This window comes from Vulpes lagopus, chromosome 2, assembly GCF_018345385.1.
Source record: "Vulpes lagopus strain Blue_001 chromosome 2, ASM1834538v1, whole genome shotgun sequence".
In the NCBI taxonomy this organism is placed as follows: Eukaryota; Metazoa; Chordata; class Mammalia; order Carnivora; family Canidae; genus Vulpes; species Vulpes lagopus.
Genome location: NC_054825.1, coordinates 116,364,033 through 116,377,348, shown reverse-complemented (window position 1 = coordinate 116,377,348; position 13,316 = coordinate 116,364,033). Strand labels below are relative to the sequence as shown.

The 13,316-nt window shown below is 39.3% G+C and overlaps 1 protein-coding gene across 2 annotated transcripts in view; it reads left to right on the top strand.

Annotated features, from left to right (window-relative positions):
* MAN1A1 (mannosidase alpha class 1A member 1) overlaps positions 1-12,798 on the top strand; it is a 169,406-nt gene extending 156,608 nt beyond the window's left edge. For both annotated transcript variants that reach the window (XM_041745529.1, XM_041745528.1), the window contains exons 10-13: positions 208-427; positions 1,147-1,319; positions 10,433-10,548; positions 10,950-12,798. In XM_041745529.1, coding sequence (XP_041601463.1) covers positions 208-427; positions 1,147-1,319; positions 10,433-10,548; positions 10,950-11,076 — 636 coding nt within the window. In that variant the 3' untranslated portion in view covers positions 11,077-12,798. The remainder of the gene's footprint in view (positions 1-207; positions 428-1,146; positions 1,320-10,432; positions 10,549-10,949) is intronic.
* The last annotated feature ends 518 nt before the right edge of the window (positions 12,799-13,316 follow it).

The window sequence follows — 13,316 nt, the reverse complement described above, 5'->3', positions numbered from 1 at the left end:
TAGTCCTAACTAACCAAACTAATAAGGCATAGACTAGAGGAAGAATACAGAAAGCAGTAACATAACATTGCAGGTGAGTGGGATTTATGACGCCAAACCCAAAACTGGGAGTGAGGTTTTATCCTTTTCCTCTCTTAGTGTTGAGAATGTTTTTAGTATAAATTTGGAAGTGGATTTAAAAATGTTGAAAATAAGTATTATTTACAGGCAATCGAGACTCACTTGATCCGCAAGTCTAGTACGGGCCTGACTTACATCGCGGAGTGGAAGGGGGGCCTCTTGGAACACAAGATGGGCCACCTGACCTGCTTTGCTGGAGGCATGTTTGCACTAGGGGCCGATGACGCTCCCGCAGGCCTAACCCAACACTACCTTCAGCTCGGGGCTGAAATTGCCCGGACCTGTTACGAATCTTACAATCGCACATGTGAGTCCATATTATTCTTCATTTTCAATCTATTCCCATATCCTTTTATTCTGTTCTTCTGCCACCAGAAGAATGTTCACTGTGCCTCATGAGACTGGAAGCTCATGATAAATATGTTAAATGAATGTCTGTTTTTTACTTTAAGAAGCACTGTTTTTCTACATAAAAATATCTACCCTTGGTTTACCAAGCAACAAAAATGGAAGCCATAAAGCATTAAGCCAGTCGAATTTGTTGATCCTGCTTTAGGTAAATCACATTGGGTAAGAATGCCTGTCCCAGGTGCAAAAGAAACTTAATATTGCATTATTAAGCTTTTCAGTATCTCCATGAAGAGTCTGGCTCCCTTCTCATAAAATAGGAGTTGAAATTTAAATAACCTTTCATGACATAATGATTAACAATTCTCAACCAGCTAACTGGTTTTCCAGCTAACTGATGAGAGGTGTTGTGCCTGGTACCGACCTGGGGGGCACTCAGTAAATGGTTAAATGAAAGAAAATAAAAGATCATTGTGATTTTCCAAAAAGGACTCTCAGATGACTGAATTTTAAAAGGATATTGAATATTAGTTATTATATGATGTTTATAACTGTTCCTTAAAATGATTGTTTTGGCATCTCTCTTGAATGTTGTAAAGTACTTTCTAGTTTAATTTGAGTTGTAGAACTGAGGGGTGTCCAAGACAATAACCTTTGTCATCCTTGCATGCCCTTTAGATATGAAACTGGGACCAGAAGCTTTCAGATTCGATGGTGGTGTTGAAGCCATTGCAACAAGGCAAAATGAAAAATACTACATCCTACGGCCAGAGGTTGTTGAGACGTACATGTACATGTGGCGACTGACTCATGATCCAAAGTACAGGAAATGGGCCTGGGAAGCCGTAGAGGTGATGTTTTAATCTGCTTATATTTCTTATATATAAATGTTGTAGGAAAAAATGTTCAGTAATTTCTATAAATACAGCATATCAACCTTTCTATGATTTTTATAGCTTTTTTGGAGGGTGGCAGGGGGGTGAGGATAAGGACAGAAAATCTTAAGCATGCTCCACACCCATTGCAGAGTCCAGCAGGGGCTCAGTCTCACAACTCCAACCATGACCGGAGCCGAAATCAAGAGTCAGCTGCTCAAATGACTGAGCCACCCAGGCACCTGGTTCTTAAAGCTTTAATCAGACTTCTTCCCAATTCAAGACTGAGTGCTTTCCGTTGTCATCCTATATCCCTGGCTTCAGCTTTGCTTTATGTAACAGTGATATTAATATTAATACTTTGATAAAGAAGGGGGTATCTAGAAAGGCATATTATAAAATTAAATCCTCATAGCCATAGAAGTGATGATCACTTAAGTCCACAGTTACTGACAACTTGGGGATAATCACCCCTGCCTGTTGTCTGTTTCAAGAAGCCACTGTGGTTTTGTTTTTGTTTGGCAGAGTGGGGGGTTATAGTCTTTGGGCATTGAAATGAAAATATATGCTTCTAAAAAAAAAAAAAGAAAGAAAATATATGCTTCTACTTAGAGTTTCAACCTAAATTAAAAGGCAAACTGAGGCAAACTCAAAACTGTCCAAAAAAAAAAAAAAAAGGTTTATTCAGGAACAGCAGAAGAATTGCAATTCAGGTGAGTCAGTTGAGGATTCAAGGTAGGCTGTACTTATGGACAGGGAATGTAAAGAAGAGAGAATTCAGTTAGAGTCTGTTATAATAAAAAACGAATGGAGACCAGCTTTGGGAATTCCCTGAGCAAAGTCCGGTCATACAAATAAAGCTCAGTTGAACTACTTTGTGAGACAGCCCGACCGAGGTCATTTCTAATTCATTTCTCTGAAAACCATAAGTAAAACTTCCCAAGTGGTTGATATAAGGCAACCCCCAGCCAACTCCTTACCATCCCAGTATTATTAGGTTTCCATAAATCCAGCGTGTACAGGAAATCAGTCCTTAAGTTTTGGTTTCCTGAGGGCACATGAGTAAGATTTTCTGTTTTCTGTCTTCTACTTCCATTTCCATTTTAGAATGAAATTCGTCCACAGAGTAAATTAGCTTAGATCTAACTTTTAGAAAGAACCTATAGAAGAACTACTTTGTGCAACAATATTCATTCACTGATCTCAGCTTTCCCTGGATATCTCTACGCTTTCCGTCTGTCCAATGTGCTGTCTGAATTGTCTTTGTCACCCCTTGGGTCTCTATGTACAAAACATGGCCTATCATCTTCCTAAACTAATCTGGTGAATTCTCTGTGCTGGTGCCAGGGGCCATGCCCTCCAAAATGCATCAAACAATGATAATTTGAGGAGCTATCGTTCTGGAAGGAGTTGTGGTGGAGCATTGAGGGGATAAGAAGAAGCTAACGCTTTAATTACACTCACTGTTAGAGAGTTAGCCATCTTTAAAACCTGACCGTTAGAAATACCTTTTCTCGGGAAATCTAAAACAAACATATTGCCTTTGTTTAAGTTATAACTAATCTCTTAGAAGCCGTTGTTGAATCTTGCTTATTACTCCCTTCGCGTAGTGTGTGTCTTATCACCAGTCATTAGTCATTTTAAGTAATAACGATTCTGTAGGCCCCTTTTTGTCTTTTTTTTTCTTGCAAAGTTTTCTAATTATGTTTAGTCAGTGGTAATTCCAATTTCTTTAAATTTAGGGGTTTTTTTTCTCTGAAAAAAAATGTATAAAAATTGAGGTTCATCTAAGCTTTGGCAATAGGAAATTATTTTGTTTTTCAATAGGCCAGCAAAAGAATTCAGGCTAATAGTCACTTTGGAAATACCAGTTTAAATTGAAAATATCAGGAATAATGTATTTCATCCAATGTGAAACAACGTACTTGATAAGAAACATTATTATTTTATATCCCACTAAGAAAATACAACACTACTGGGTAAATTATGACACGCCAATTTTGAAGATGTTAAAATGTGAAAAATGAATGGCAGAGAACTGACAAAACATGGAAATGAGTAAACCTCTATTGCCATGTGGATGGGAAGCTTTGGTTTGCTTGGTTCTCCAGGGGAGCGTGTTCGTGGGGTAATTTGGTTTTAGGGGTTGGGATTTTTGTCCATTGTTAACGTCTATGATGTAAGATGGTCTCCCTGCGCACAACATAGGCACCCCCTGCCCCCCCCCCCCCCCCGCCCTCACTTTTTGCCACTAGCATTTCTGCTAGAACTTGAGGTCTAGGGGAGGGAGGAGTGCTGGCACGCTTGCCTTTCTTAAAGTGCAAAATCATAGACACAGAGAGTGTGGTGGCGCTCTTTCCCTCGTGTGACATCCAGTCAGCCCTCCTTTGTTTGAGCCCCGCCTGCAGGGGCAGCATCCCTGCAAGCTCCCCAAAAGCTCCCACAAGTTCCCCCGCGTCTCACAGCCGCCCTGGCTCTGAGCCTCTCCCCAGGAAGCTGGCTGTGCTCTGGGAAGTGGGAGGGTTAAAGCCCCCAGGGGACCACCCTGAACCAACGAGATTTCAGAGTTGATAAACAACCCTCTCAGTCTTCCCCCTTTGAAGAAGAGTTCTGAGATGCATTCTACATGGTTCCTCAGAGGGTTTCCAGCGGGAGGGAGCCCTCGTGGCCCACGGCTCAGCGCATTTCCCTGGCTCTTCTCCCCTCCCTGTTTCACTTGGCCCACTCATTCCCTTCCTGATATCACCTCCCCTCAAAAGTTCCTGCATCCGACCCTTGTGTCATGCTCCGTTTTTAGGGGAACACAAACTAAAACATAGGAGTATATCTTAAAAATCACATAGACTAGCCTTCCACTCATAGAAAAGATTTTGTCATCTTTTTTTTTTTAAGATTTTATTTATTTATTCATGAGAGACATCAAAATAGAGGCAGAGACACGGGCAGAGGGAGAAGCAGGCTCCCCTCGGAGAGCCTGATGTGGGACTCGATCCCAGGACCTCAGGATCATGCCCTGAGCCAAAGCAGATGCTCAACCGCTGAATCACCCAGGTGCCCCAGATCTTGTGGTCTTTGCCACATGGCTATTCCTCATCGAGTCAAGGACTTTGTAGTTAACAAGAACATACTACACATAAAGTAATTCCATTTTTTACTGGCTGGAAATTAGAAAGTTACCCCTTTAGAAACCAGAATTTAGGGTGTTTTGCATTCTGGAGGTCTGGGTCGGGGACGGGGGGGCGGTGGGAATGCCTTCTCTTTTCACACTGCAGCTCCTCAGTTATCTGAAGACAGCACGTTCTGTCCACAGCTCCATCCTCCTCCATCACTTCCCTCCACCTCTTTGTGACATGTGTGGTCTCCCAGGACTGAGTGGTGTGACCCAATAACCTGTCTTCTGAGTGTTATTTCCCACAGCCTGTGGTCCCACTTGTTTCTTGTTTTCTTAGTAGATTGTAAAACCCCTGGCTTATGTTGAAATTGTGGTCAAATGATACTAGCTACTATATTAGTTCTTATCAAGACATCTCTTTTTTTCCATGCTTGTTTTCACCCACGCTTGCTATTTCTAAAGTATTTGTCGGCCATCCTCCTATCTTCTCTTGAAGCACTCCCTTTGCAGCCTTCTTCCAGCGACACACTAGATAAACCTGCTCTCCATGTCTTAGCCAGATTTCTGAATAGTAACACTGAACACAATAATAATGTCGAACAAGATAGCAAACTATACAATCCAGCATACAGTACTAGAAGCTTCTCCACAGGTTACCAATAGTCCATTAATCACAGATGTTCACGCGATTGTGAATCTACATAGCAGAAATAACATTTACCTCCGTTCTTTTACTTATTCTCAGTGATGTCATAAAAACTTCATTGAATTCCTCCCAATTATGTATAATATTCTGATGAGGTTCTGCTATAAGTTATGCTTATGTATTTATATGTGTTGGTAAATATAGATTTTACAATGTCTATAAATCTGTGTGTATAGATTATATGATGTCTCCCCTGGTTCACAGATAAGTCTTATATAGGGATTTTTTTTTTCCTTCTTTTGCACAGACATTTTTTTTCTGATCTCCTAAATCTAACCTTTTCCATATGGACATTCTGGCCCTGAAAAAAGTGATTTGTCTTCCCAGTCCCTGCTTCTCCCTCCCCAGGCTTGATCCCCCTCCAGGCTCTTTGATATGTCTGTTTTGCTAGGTTCTACCTTTGAGCTCAGATCAGACTCAACCATTCAGCCTTATTAGCACTATTCCCTAGAATCCACTCTTGGAAATCCCCATGGATCAGCTGTTTATCTAACCTGTTTAACCTAAAGATAAGAGAATGCTTTTCTATCCCTTTTGGACTTAAGATTTAACTCATGCTGCTTGCTATTCTCTTACCTTTCTTTCCCCTAAAAAGATATAGTCACTTAGGATCTGGGTTGTCCTTCATCCTTTATTTGGAGCTCTGATAACTAAATATTTTCCTATTTTTCTTTTCTCTGCTATTTGTACATCCCAGACACACATGGTCACTAATAATTTAAGAATTTACATAAAATTGAGGTGGTCCCGATGCCTAGAGTCTGAGAACCCCAAGAACAGAGTATAGTAAAATGATGTTCTGATCCGACTATGCAACATAAATACATAGCTGCTTCCACTGTTGAGATACTATAATATCAGTAATGTCAGGGTCTGTTATGGGTGCCCAGGAGGGCTGCTTATCCCCAGCTTCATATCCCTAAAGTTTTAAAATTTAGATTTAACATGAAGGTTTTTCATTTTTTAAAAGTAAAAAAAAAAATAAAAAATAAAAATAAAATAAATAATTTTTAAAAAGTAAAAAAACAAAAAAAACAAAACAAAAAAAAAAAGTAAAAAAACAAAGCCTCTTTGGCATTTCCCTTTTTTTTTTTTAATTTGCCAAAAGCCTCATAAAATGAAAATAGCTAGGCTTCTCTAAACCCCCAAAAGGTCCCTGTCACTATGCGAAGTGTATCTTCTTCTTCTTTTATTCTCACGACAACCCCATGTTGAACAAAGGGACACTGCCTGGGTCCAGGAACGTCTATGGGCTCACTTAGGGAGTCCAGGGCCAGGATCCAGCCCCCTCTTCTGAGATTTTAGAATGTGTTCCGGACAACTGTGGCTCACCACATTAGGAAGAGAAGAATGAGGATGAACTGAAAAGAAGAAAAATGTTTGGGCACTGTCCACCCCACAAAACAACTCTTTCCCTATAATGAAAGAAGGAGCTTGTAGAAATTTCTGTGGGAGAGAGGAGTGGCAGTTTATCATGACTGGTCCTCTCATTAACTTATCACCAAAGAACTTCAAGGGTGGGGAAAAAAAAACATCTAAAAGTTTTGTTGTTAAAATCTTCTTTAGGAACTGTCTGGAAGTAGAATTTAATTACGTTCCATAACAACAAACTTGTCCATTTCTTCTAAATCCTGTTTGGTTTTTTTTTTTTTCTACAAATAATCTTGGGCCTACTCCAATGTATCTGGTATTTGACTTTTTAATCAAAAAGAACTTACAAAAGAGGAAGGAAGGAAAAAAATAATACAACCTGAAAGTTCCTTTCTGCAGGCTTTCCCCCTGCTTGGTTTGTTGTATGCAGCAGAGACTATAATCAAAGCAGTTTTTTTCAGTTGATCTTATTTTCCCAGTGGCTTTTTAAAAATACCAAATCAGGAGATATTTTCTTTGTTCATGGAGCCTGCAAGTTGATAGGTTATTACCCAAATTTTCATTCCCATACTGCCCAACCCATCTCTTTCTCAAATACTCATTAGAGCCAGAGAACTTCAGGAATGTAGGATCATTTCTCTCCAGACAGTTAAGAAATGAATTCCTCCCATTTTCTTCCATCCCAAACTAGAGAAAAGAAAAATATGTTTTAGAAATAGATATGAGCCACATTTTTTTTTTCACTGCTATCCATTTTCTTCTTTGCTACCTGTCACCAATATCACTAATTAATACTCCACCATCGGTGTTTACAAAATAAGATGACCTGGGTCCAGTTGCAGCTGTTTTTGATCCAGTACCCTTTCTAAGTTCTTGGGTTTTTAATCCCAGTTGACATTCACAGTCTCTATCAATCAGGGGTCAGCAAACTTTTCCATAAGAGCCAGAGAGAACTAGGCTTGGAGGCCATATGCAAGCACAAGCATGCATTTTATCATGTTCTGCAAATACTGTGCTTTTTACAAATTGAAGGTTTGTAACAACCCTGTGCCTAGCAAGTCTAATCGGTACCATTTTTCCAACAGCATTAGCTTGTTTCCTATCTCTGTGTCACATTTTGGTAATTCTCACAATATTTAAGAGTTTTTCATTCTTATTATATTTGTTACAGTGATGTATGATCAGTGATCTTTGATGCTATTATTGTAACGGTTTTGATGTGCCACAAACTGCACCTTTATAAGACAGAGAACTTTATCAATAAATGTTGTGTGTTCTGATGGCTCTACTCCTCTCTCTCCCTCTCTTCGGGCCTTCCTATTTCCTGAGATATGACAATACTGGCAGTAGGCCAGTTAATAGCCCTACAGTGGCCTCTAAGTGTTCAGGTGAAAGGAAGAGTCCTACATCTTCCAATTTAAAGCAAAAACTAGACACGGTTAAATTTAGTGAGGAAGGCGGGTCAGAAGCCAAGAAAGGCCAAGAGGTAGGCCTCTTTTGCCAAACAGTCACATTGTAAGTGCAAAGGAAAAACTTCTTGAGGGAAATTAAAAGTGCTACCTCAGTGAACACAGGAATGATAAGAAAGCAATATGCTGATAGGGAGAAAGTTGAGTGACCTGGATAGAAGATCAGCCCAAGCACAACATTCCCTTAAGCCACAGCCTAACCCCGAGCAAGGCCCTAACTCTCTTCAATTCCGTAAAGGCTGGGAGAGGTGAGGAAGCTGCAGAACAAAAGATGTTTCATGAGGCTTAAGAAAGAAGCCATCTCTGTAACATCAAAGGGCAAGGGGAAGCAGCAAGTGCTGATGGAGAAGCTGCCGGAAGTTACCCAGAAGACCTAGCCAAGATCGTTAATGAAGGTGGCTGCACTACACAACAGATTTTCATTGTGGTTGAAATGGCCTCCTATTGGAAGAAGATGCCGTCTAGGACTTTCAAAACTGAAGAGGAGAAGTAAGTGCCTGGCTTCAAAGCTTCAAAGGACAGGCTTACTCCCTTGTTAGGGGCTGATGCAGCTGGTGACTTGAAGTTGAAGCCAGTGCCCACTTACCATTTCAGAAATCCTAGGGGCTCTAATAATTATGTTAAATCTACTCTGTCTATACTCTATAAATGGAACAACAAAGCTCATGTGTCTCCAGCATGGTTTACTGAATATTTTAAGCCTGCTGTTGAGACCTACTGCTCAGGAAAAAAGATCCCTTTCACAATATTATCGCTCCTTGACAGTGTACCTGGTAGCCCAAGAGCTCGGACAGAGATATACAATGAGATTTCTGTTTTCATGCCTGCTAAGATAGCATCCATTCTGCAGCCCATAGATCAAGGAGTATTTTGACTTTAAGCATTTAAGAAATACATTTCCTAAGGCTATAACTGCCACAGCTAGTAATTCCTCTGATGGATCTGGGCAAAGTCCATTGAAAACCTCCTGGTAAGAATTCACCATTCTGGATACTATTAAGAATATTCATCATTGGGATGCCTGGGTGGCTCAGCAGTTGGGTACCTGCCTTCAGCTCAGGTCACGAACCCAGGACCCAGGATCAAGTCCTGCATCGGGCTCCCTGCGGGGAACCTGCTTCTCCCTCTGCCTGTGTCTCTTATGAATAAATAAATAAATCTTAAAAAAAAAAAAAAGAATATTCATCATTTTTGGAAGAGGTCACAGTATCAACATAAACAGGACTTTGAAAGAAGTTATCTACCCTCACGGGTGACTTGAGGGGTTCAAGACCTCAGGGGAGGAAGTACCCACAGAGGTAGTGGAAAATAGCAAGGGAACTAGAATTAGAAGCAGAAGCTAAAGATGTGACTGAATCGCCAAATCCCATGATAAAACTCAAACAGATGAAGAGTTGCTTCTCATGGATGAGCAAAGAAAGTAGTTTCTTGGGACGGAATCTACTCCTGATGAAGATCGTTGACCGCCAAGAGTTTAGAACATTATATAAACTTAGTTGATAACGCAGCAGCATGGTTTGGAGGATGGGCTCCCATTTTGAAAGAGGCTCTACTGCAGATAGAGCCTCCATCAACTCAGCACCGTGTGCTGCAGAGAAATCATTTGTAAAAGATACGATCCCGACTTGGCAAACTTCATTGTTGCCTTATTTCGAGAATTTGCGCAGCCACCCCAACTTTCAGCAGCCTGAGAAGGGCAGCAGCCACCAATATCAAAGAAAGACCCTCCACCAGCAAAAAGAGGACAAGCCCACTGAACCCTCAGATGATGCTTAGCGTTTTTTTAGCGACAGTGTTTTTTAATTAAGGTATGTACATTGTTTTTCAGAAATGATGCTACCACACACTTAATAGACTCTAGTACAGTGGAAACATAACTTTCATATGCACTGGGAAATGAAAAAAAAAACACTTGACTCACTTTATCACAATATTCACTTAGTGTAGTGGCCTGGAGCCAAACCCACAATGTCTTCGAGGTTTGCCTGTACTCCTCTCTGCCGTTGTAATGGGAAAAAAAAAAACTAGCCACAGACAATATGTCAACAGATGAGCATGGCTATGGTTCAGTAACACTTTATGTACAAAATTAACAGCAAACTGGGTTAAGCCTGTGATCCATAGTATGATGAACCCGACTATGGACCACAAGAGGAAATGCTTAAAAAAAATAAATCACTGAAAAATTATTTCAAAATTAAATGTAGAAGTGTTTCTAATTAGATATCTAGTCTATATACCCTTTAACTTTTTATACTTTATATGCCTTTGCATTTTGTGGGGTTTTTTTTTTTTTTTAATGTTCGCCTAAAACCCTTCCACATGTATTCAATTTGAATCCTTATTTTATTTGCATCTGGCAATTTCATAATAAAAACTGGTGACAAGCAGTTTGTTGCAACGTGACCGTTTCTCCCCTCTTCCTTGGTAGGCCCTGGAAAATCACTGCCGCGTGAACGGAGGCTATTCAGGCCTAAGGGATGTTTACCTCCGACACGAGAGTTATGACGATGTACAGCAGAGTTTCTTCCTGGCAGAGACACTGAAGTAAGTAAAACGTATTCCAAAAGTACGTGGCTGAGGCACCTGGTCCGATCTTCTTTGTTGATGTCTTTATCATGAACACATTCAAACGGTAGCAAGTATGACGCCTTCCGAATGCCCCCTCTACCTGTGTGGCAGTGACTGTGGGTAGGTTTCCAGTCGTTACCCAAGTCTGATGCCTTAGCGCTACATTGTGGGGTTTCACACACTCATCCCTAAGCACAGAGCAGCTGCTTTACTCCACATTAGTGAGTATATCGCCTCGGGGTTTTGCAATACTTGACTGTCGTCCGTGATTCTCCGTAAGACGTGCAGAGACATTGATGCGGTTTTTGCTGTGTCTTTATGCTTTCCCTGCCTGACACAGCCTCTCAGGCCTCATATACTCATGTTTTTCTCTCCAGATATTTGTACTTAATATTTTCTGATGATGATCTGCTTCCACTGGAACACTGGATCTTCAATACCGAGGCACATCTTCTCCCTGTACTCTGTACGAATAAAAAGGAAGTCGAAGTCAATGCAAAATAAAAAAGATCTTTTATATTTTACTGTGCTCCATTCCCTTCACTGCATACCTTAATAATTCCTTTTCTGGTATTCAGGCACATGATGAATTTTTATCAATAGGTCTGTGATTATTCTAAGTTCTAAAATTGTTTTGCAGTCTTTTATGTTTATTATCATAGGCGTAGAAGGACCTAAATTCCTTATCATATCTTTTATTATTCAGTCAGTGGATCATAGGTTTTTACTTTTTTTAAGTAATCTCTGGAGTTCATGAAGGTATATCATTTTTATTAAATTGAACAGAATGGTATACCAGTGACCTCTTAGTTACAATTTTGATTTGACTGCAAAACTTTTTCCTCCTCTATGAGGAGATGACGTCTGCTTTAAGCTGTAATGTTTTGCCATGTTGCAAAAAGCCATAATAATAAATTAAATATTAAAAAAAGCTTTTTCCTTTTCAATTTCATGTTAATCTGGTTTGTCTATCCACCAGAGACAGATCTTATAACTGTGACAGACAGCCTCTTTATGCGGGTCTATCATTATTTGATAGAATGTCTTCTAAAATCTTCACTCACATTGTAATTCAAATTAGAATGTCATCCCAAAAGGATCATCTCGTGTTGACCTCATTTCATTGGAACCACAGTATATTTTTGTTGGTTAATTATATTAGTGTTTCCTAATTTGTGAATTAGTTCTCAAATTTTACTTTAAATGCCCTGTGTCATTTCTGGATCATGTCCTGGTTAATTTCTTCCATCCCCTACCACACGAGTAGAGCTTTCGAGTTCTGCAGAGCTCTGCTATTACTGAATTACATTTTTTGAAAGACAACAGTATAACTTTTAGTGTGTTAGCTTTTGCTTTTAACTGAGTATATGAAGAAATTGAGTCTCTCCAAAGAAAGGGTGAGTATTTAACATGGTTTTTAGTTTGTATTTCACCTTTAAGGTTTTTTTTCTTGTTCTCAAAAAAAAGCATTACATTTGGTTCAGATTTTTCAGATTTGAAAAGAGCCCTTTCTCAAATGTAGTAAACTATTTCATTTCAATTTATGACAGCAGGATTTAACTCTGAAAGAAGCTCTGCTAATGTGTCTATTCATGGTCAACTGAAGAAAATCTAATAAACTTTTAGGCTAAGTAAGAATATAGTACATTTTGTCAGGTTAAATTCAACACAGAGATCCCAGCTTAAAAGCAATATACAGGAATGGACATTCCTAATCCCCCCACAGTCATATAGCAGATCAAAATAATTACATGATTCTTCATTAAGAATAAGCATCATTTTGAGATATGAGTGGCTTTCCCTACAACACGTTTGGTGGCAGCTTGTGCTTTCTCATATTAGTTCATATTTTATATATATTTCTGGAAAGGGCTAATATGATGATGCATATACTGAGGAGCAGAGACTTTGAGCACCTGCATTTTCAACCGAGAGTGGTCGGATGGTTCAGTGCAACCCCATGAACTGGGCTGAAGTATATGAAATTGCTGCACTTGTAATAGAGAAACTACCCAGTATCAGCAATTTCATATGCTTCAACATAATGTTTTTTAATTATTTTCTTAGATCTCAGTAGACTCCATTGTTTTCAGCTGTTTCAGCTTTTGAAAGTGTTTCAAAAGATTTCCTTTGTCTGAAAGGACCACCTGTGTGACCTGCTCTTTTTTCAATACTGTACATTGTTTTATGTCAAAGAATAAATTAATAAAATTAGTAAATGAAAAAGATCCTTTAGTGCATCATTATTGCCATGTTAATGAGTTCCTGTGACCCAGAATAACTCCTTCCACTCATATCTTCAGCTCACCTTATGAAATGGTTTGTTGAGAGTCCTTTCTTCCAGAACTTAAAAGCAGTGTGTGAGATTATTGCAAAAATTGGGCCATATGTATTTAAATGATAATTTTCACGTGAATGTCCTTGGACTGGCAATTTAATTTATTTTCTTTAAATTTTCAGTTTGATTTGAAAGAGCACAAAGCTGATATGTATTTCTGCAGCAGATACTTTGAAATCAGGTTATGTGTACACACTGCACTATAACGTACCTTTTGTATCCTGATATAAATAGGCAAGATGATTGTACTGTGTTTTGCTCTGCCAATGGCAAGGACAAAGTTTTTCAATTCTAGAACTTGGAGTTTTTAACCTAAATCCCAAAACACCAAAAATGTAAACATGATTAAGAGATTATTATTATTATGGTGATGTAATTTAATTAAAGTTATATTTTGTGTTAATTA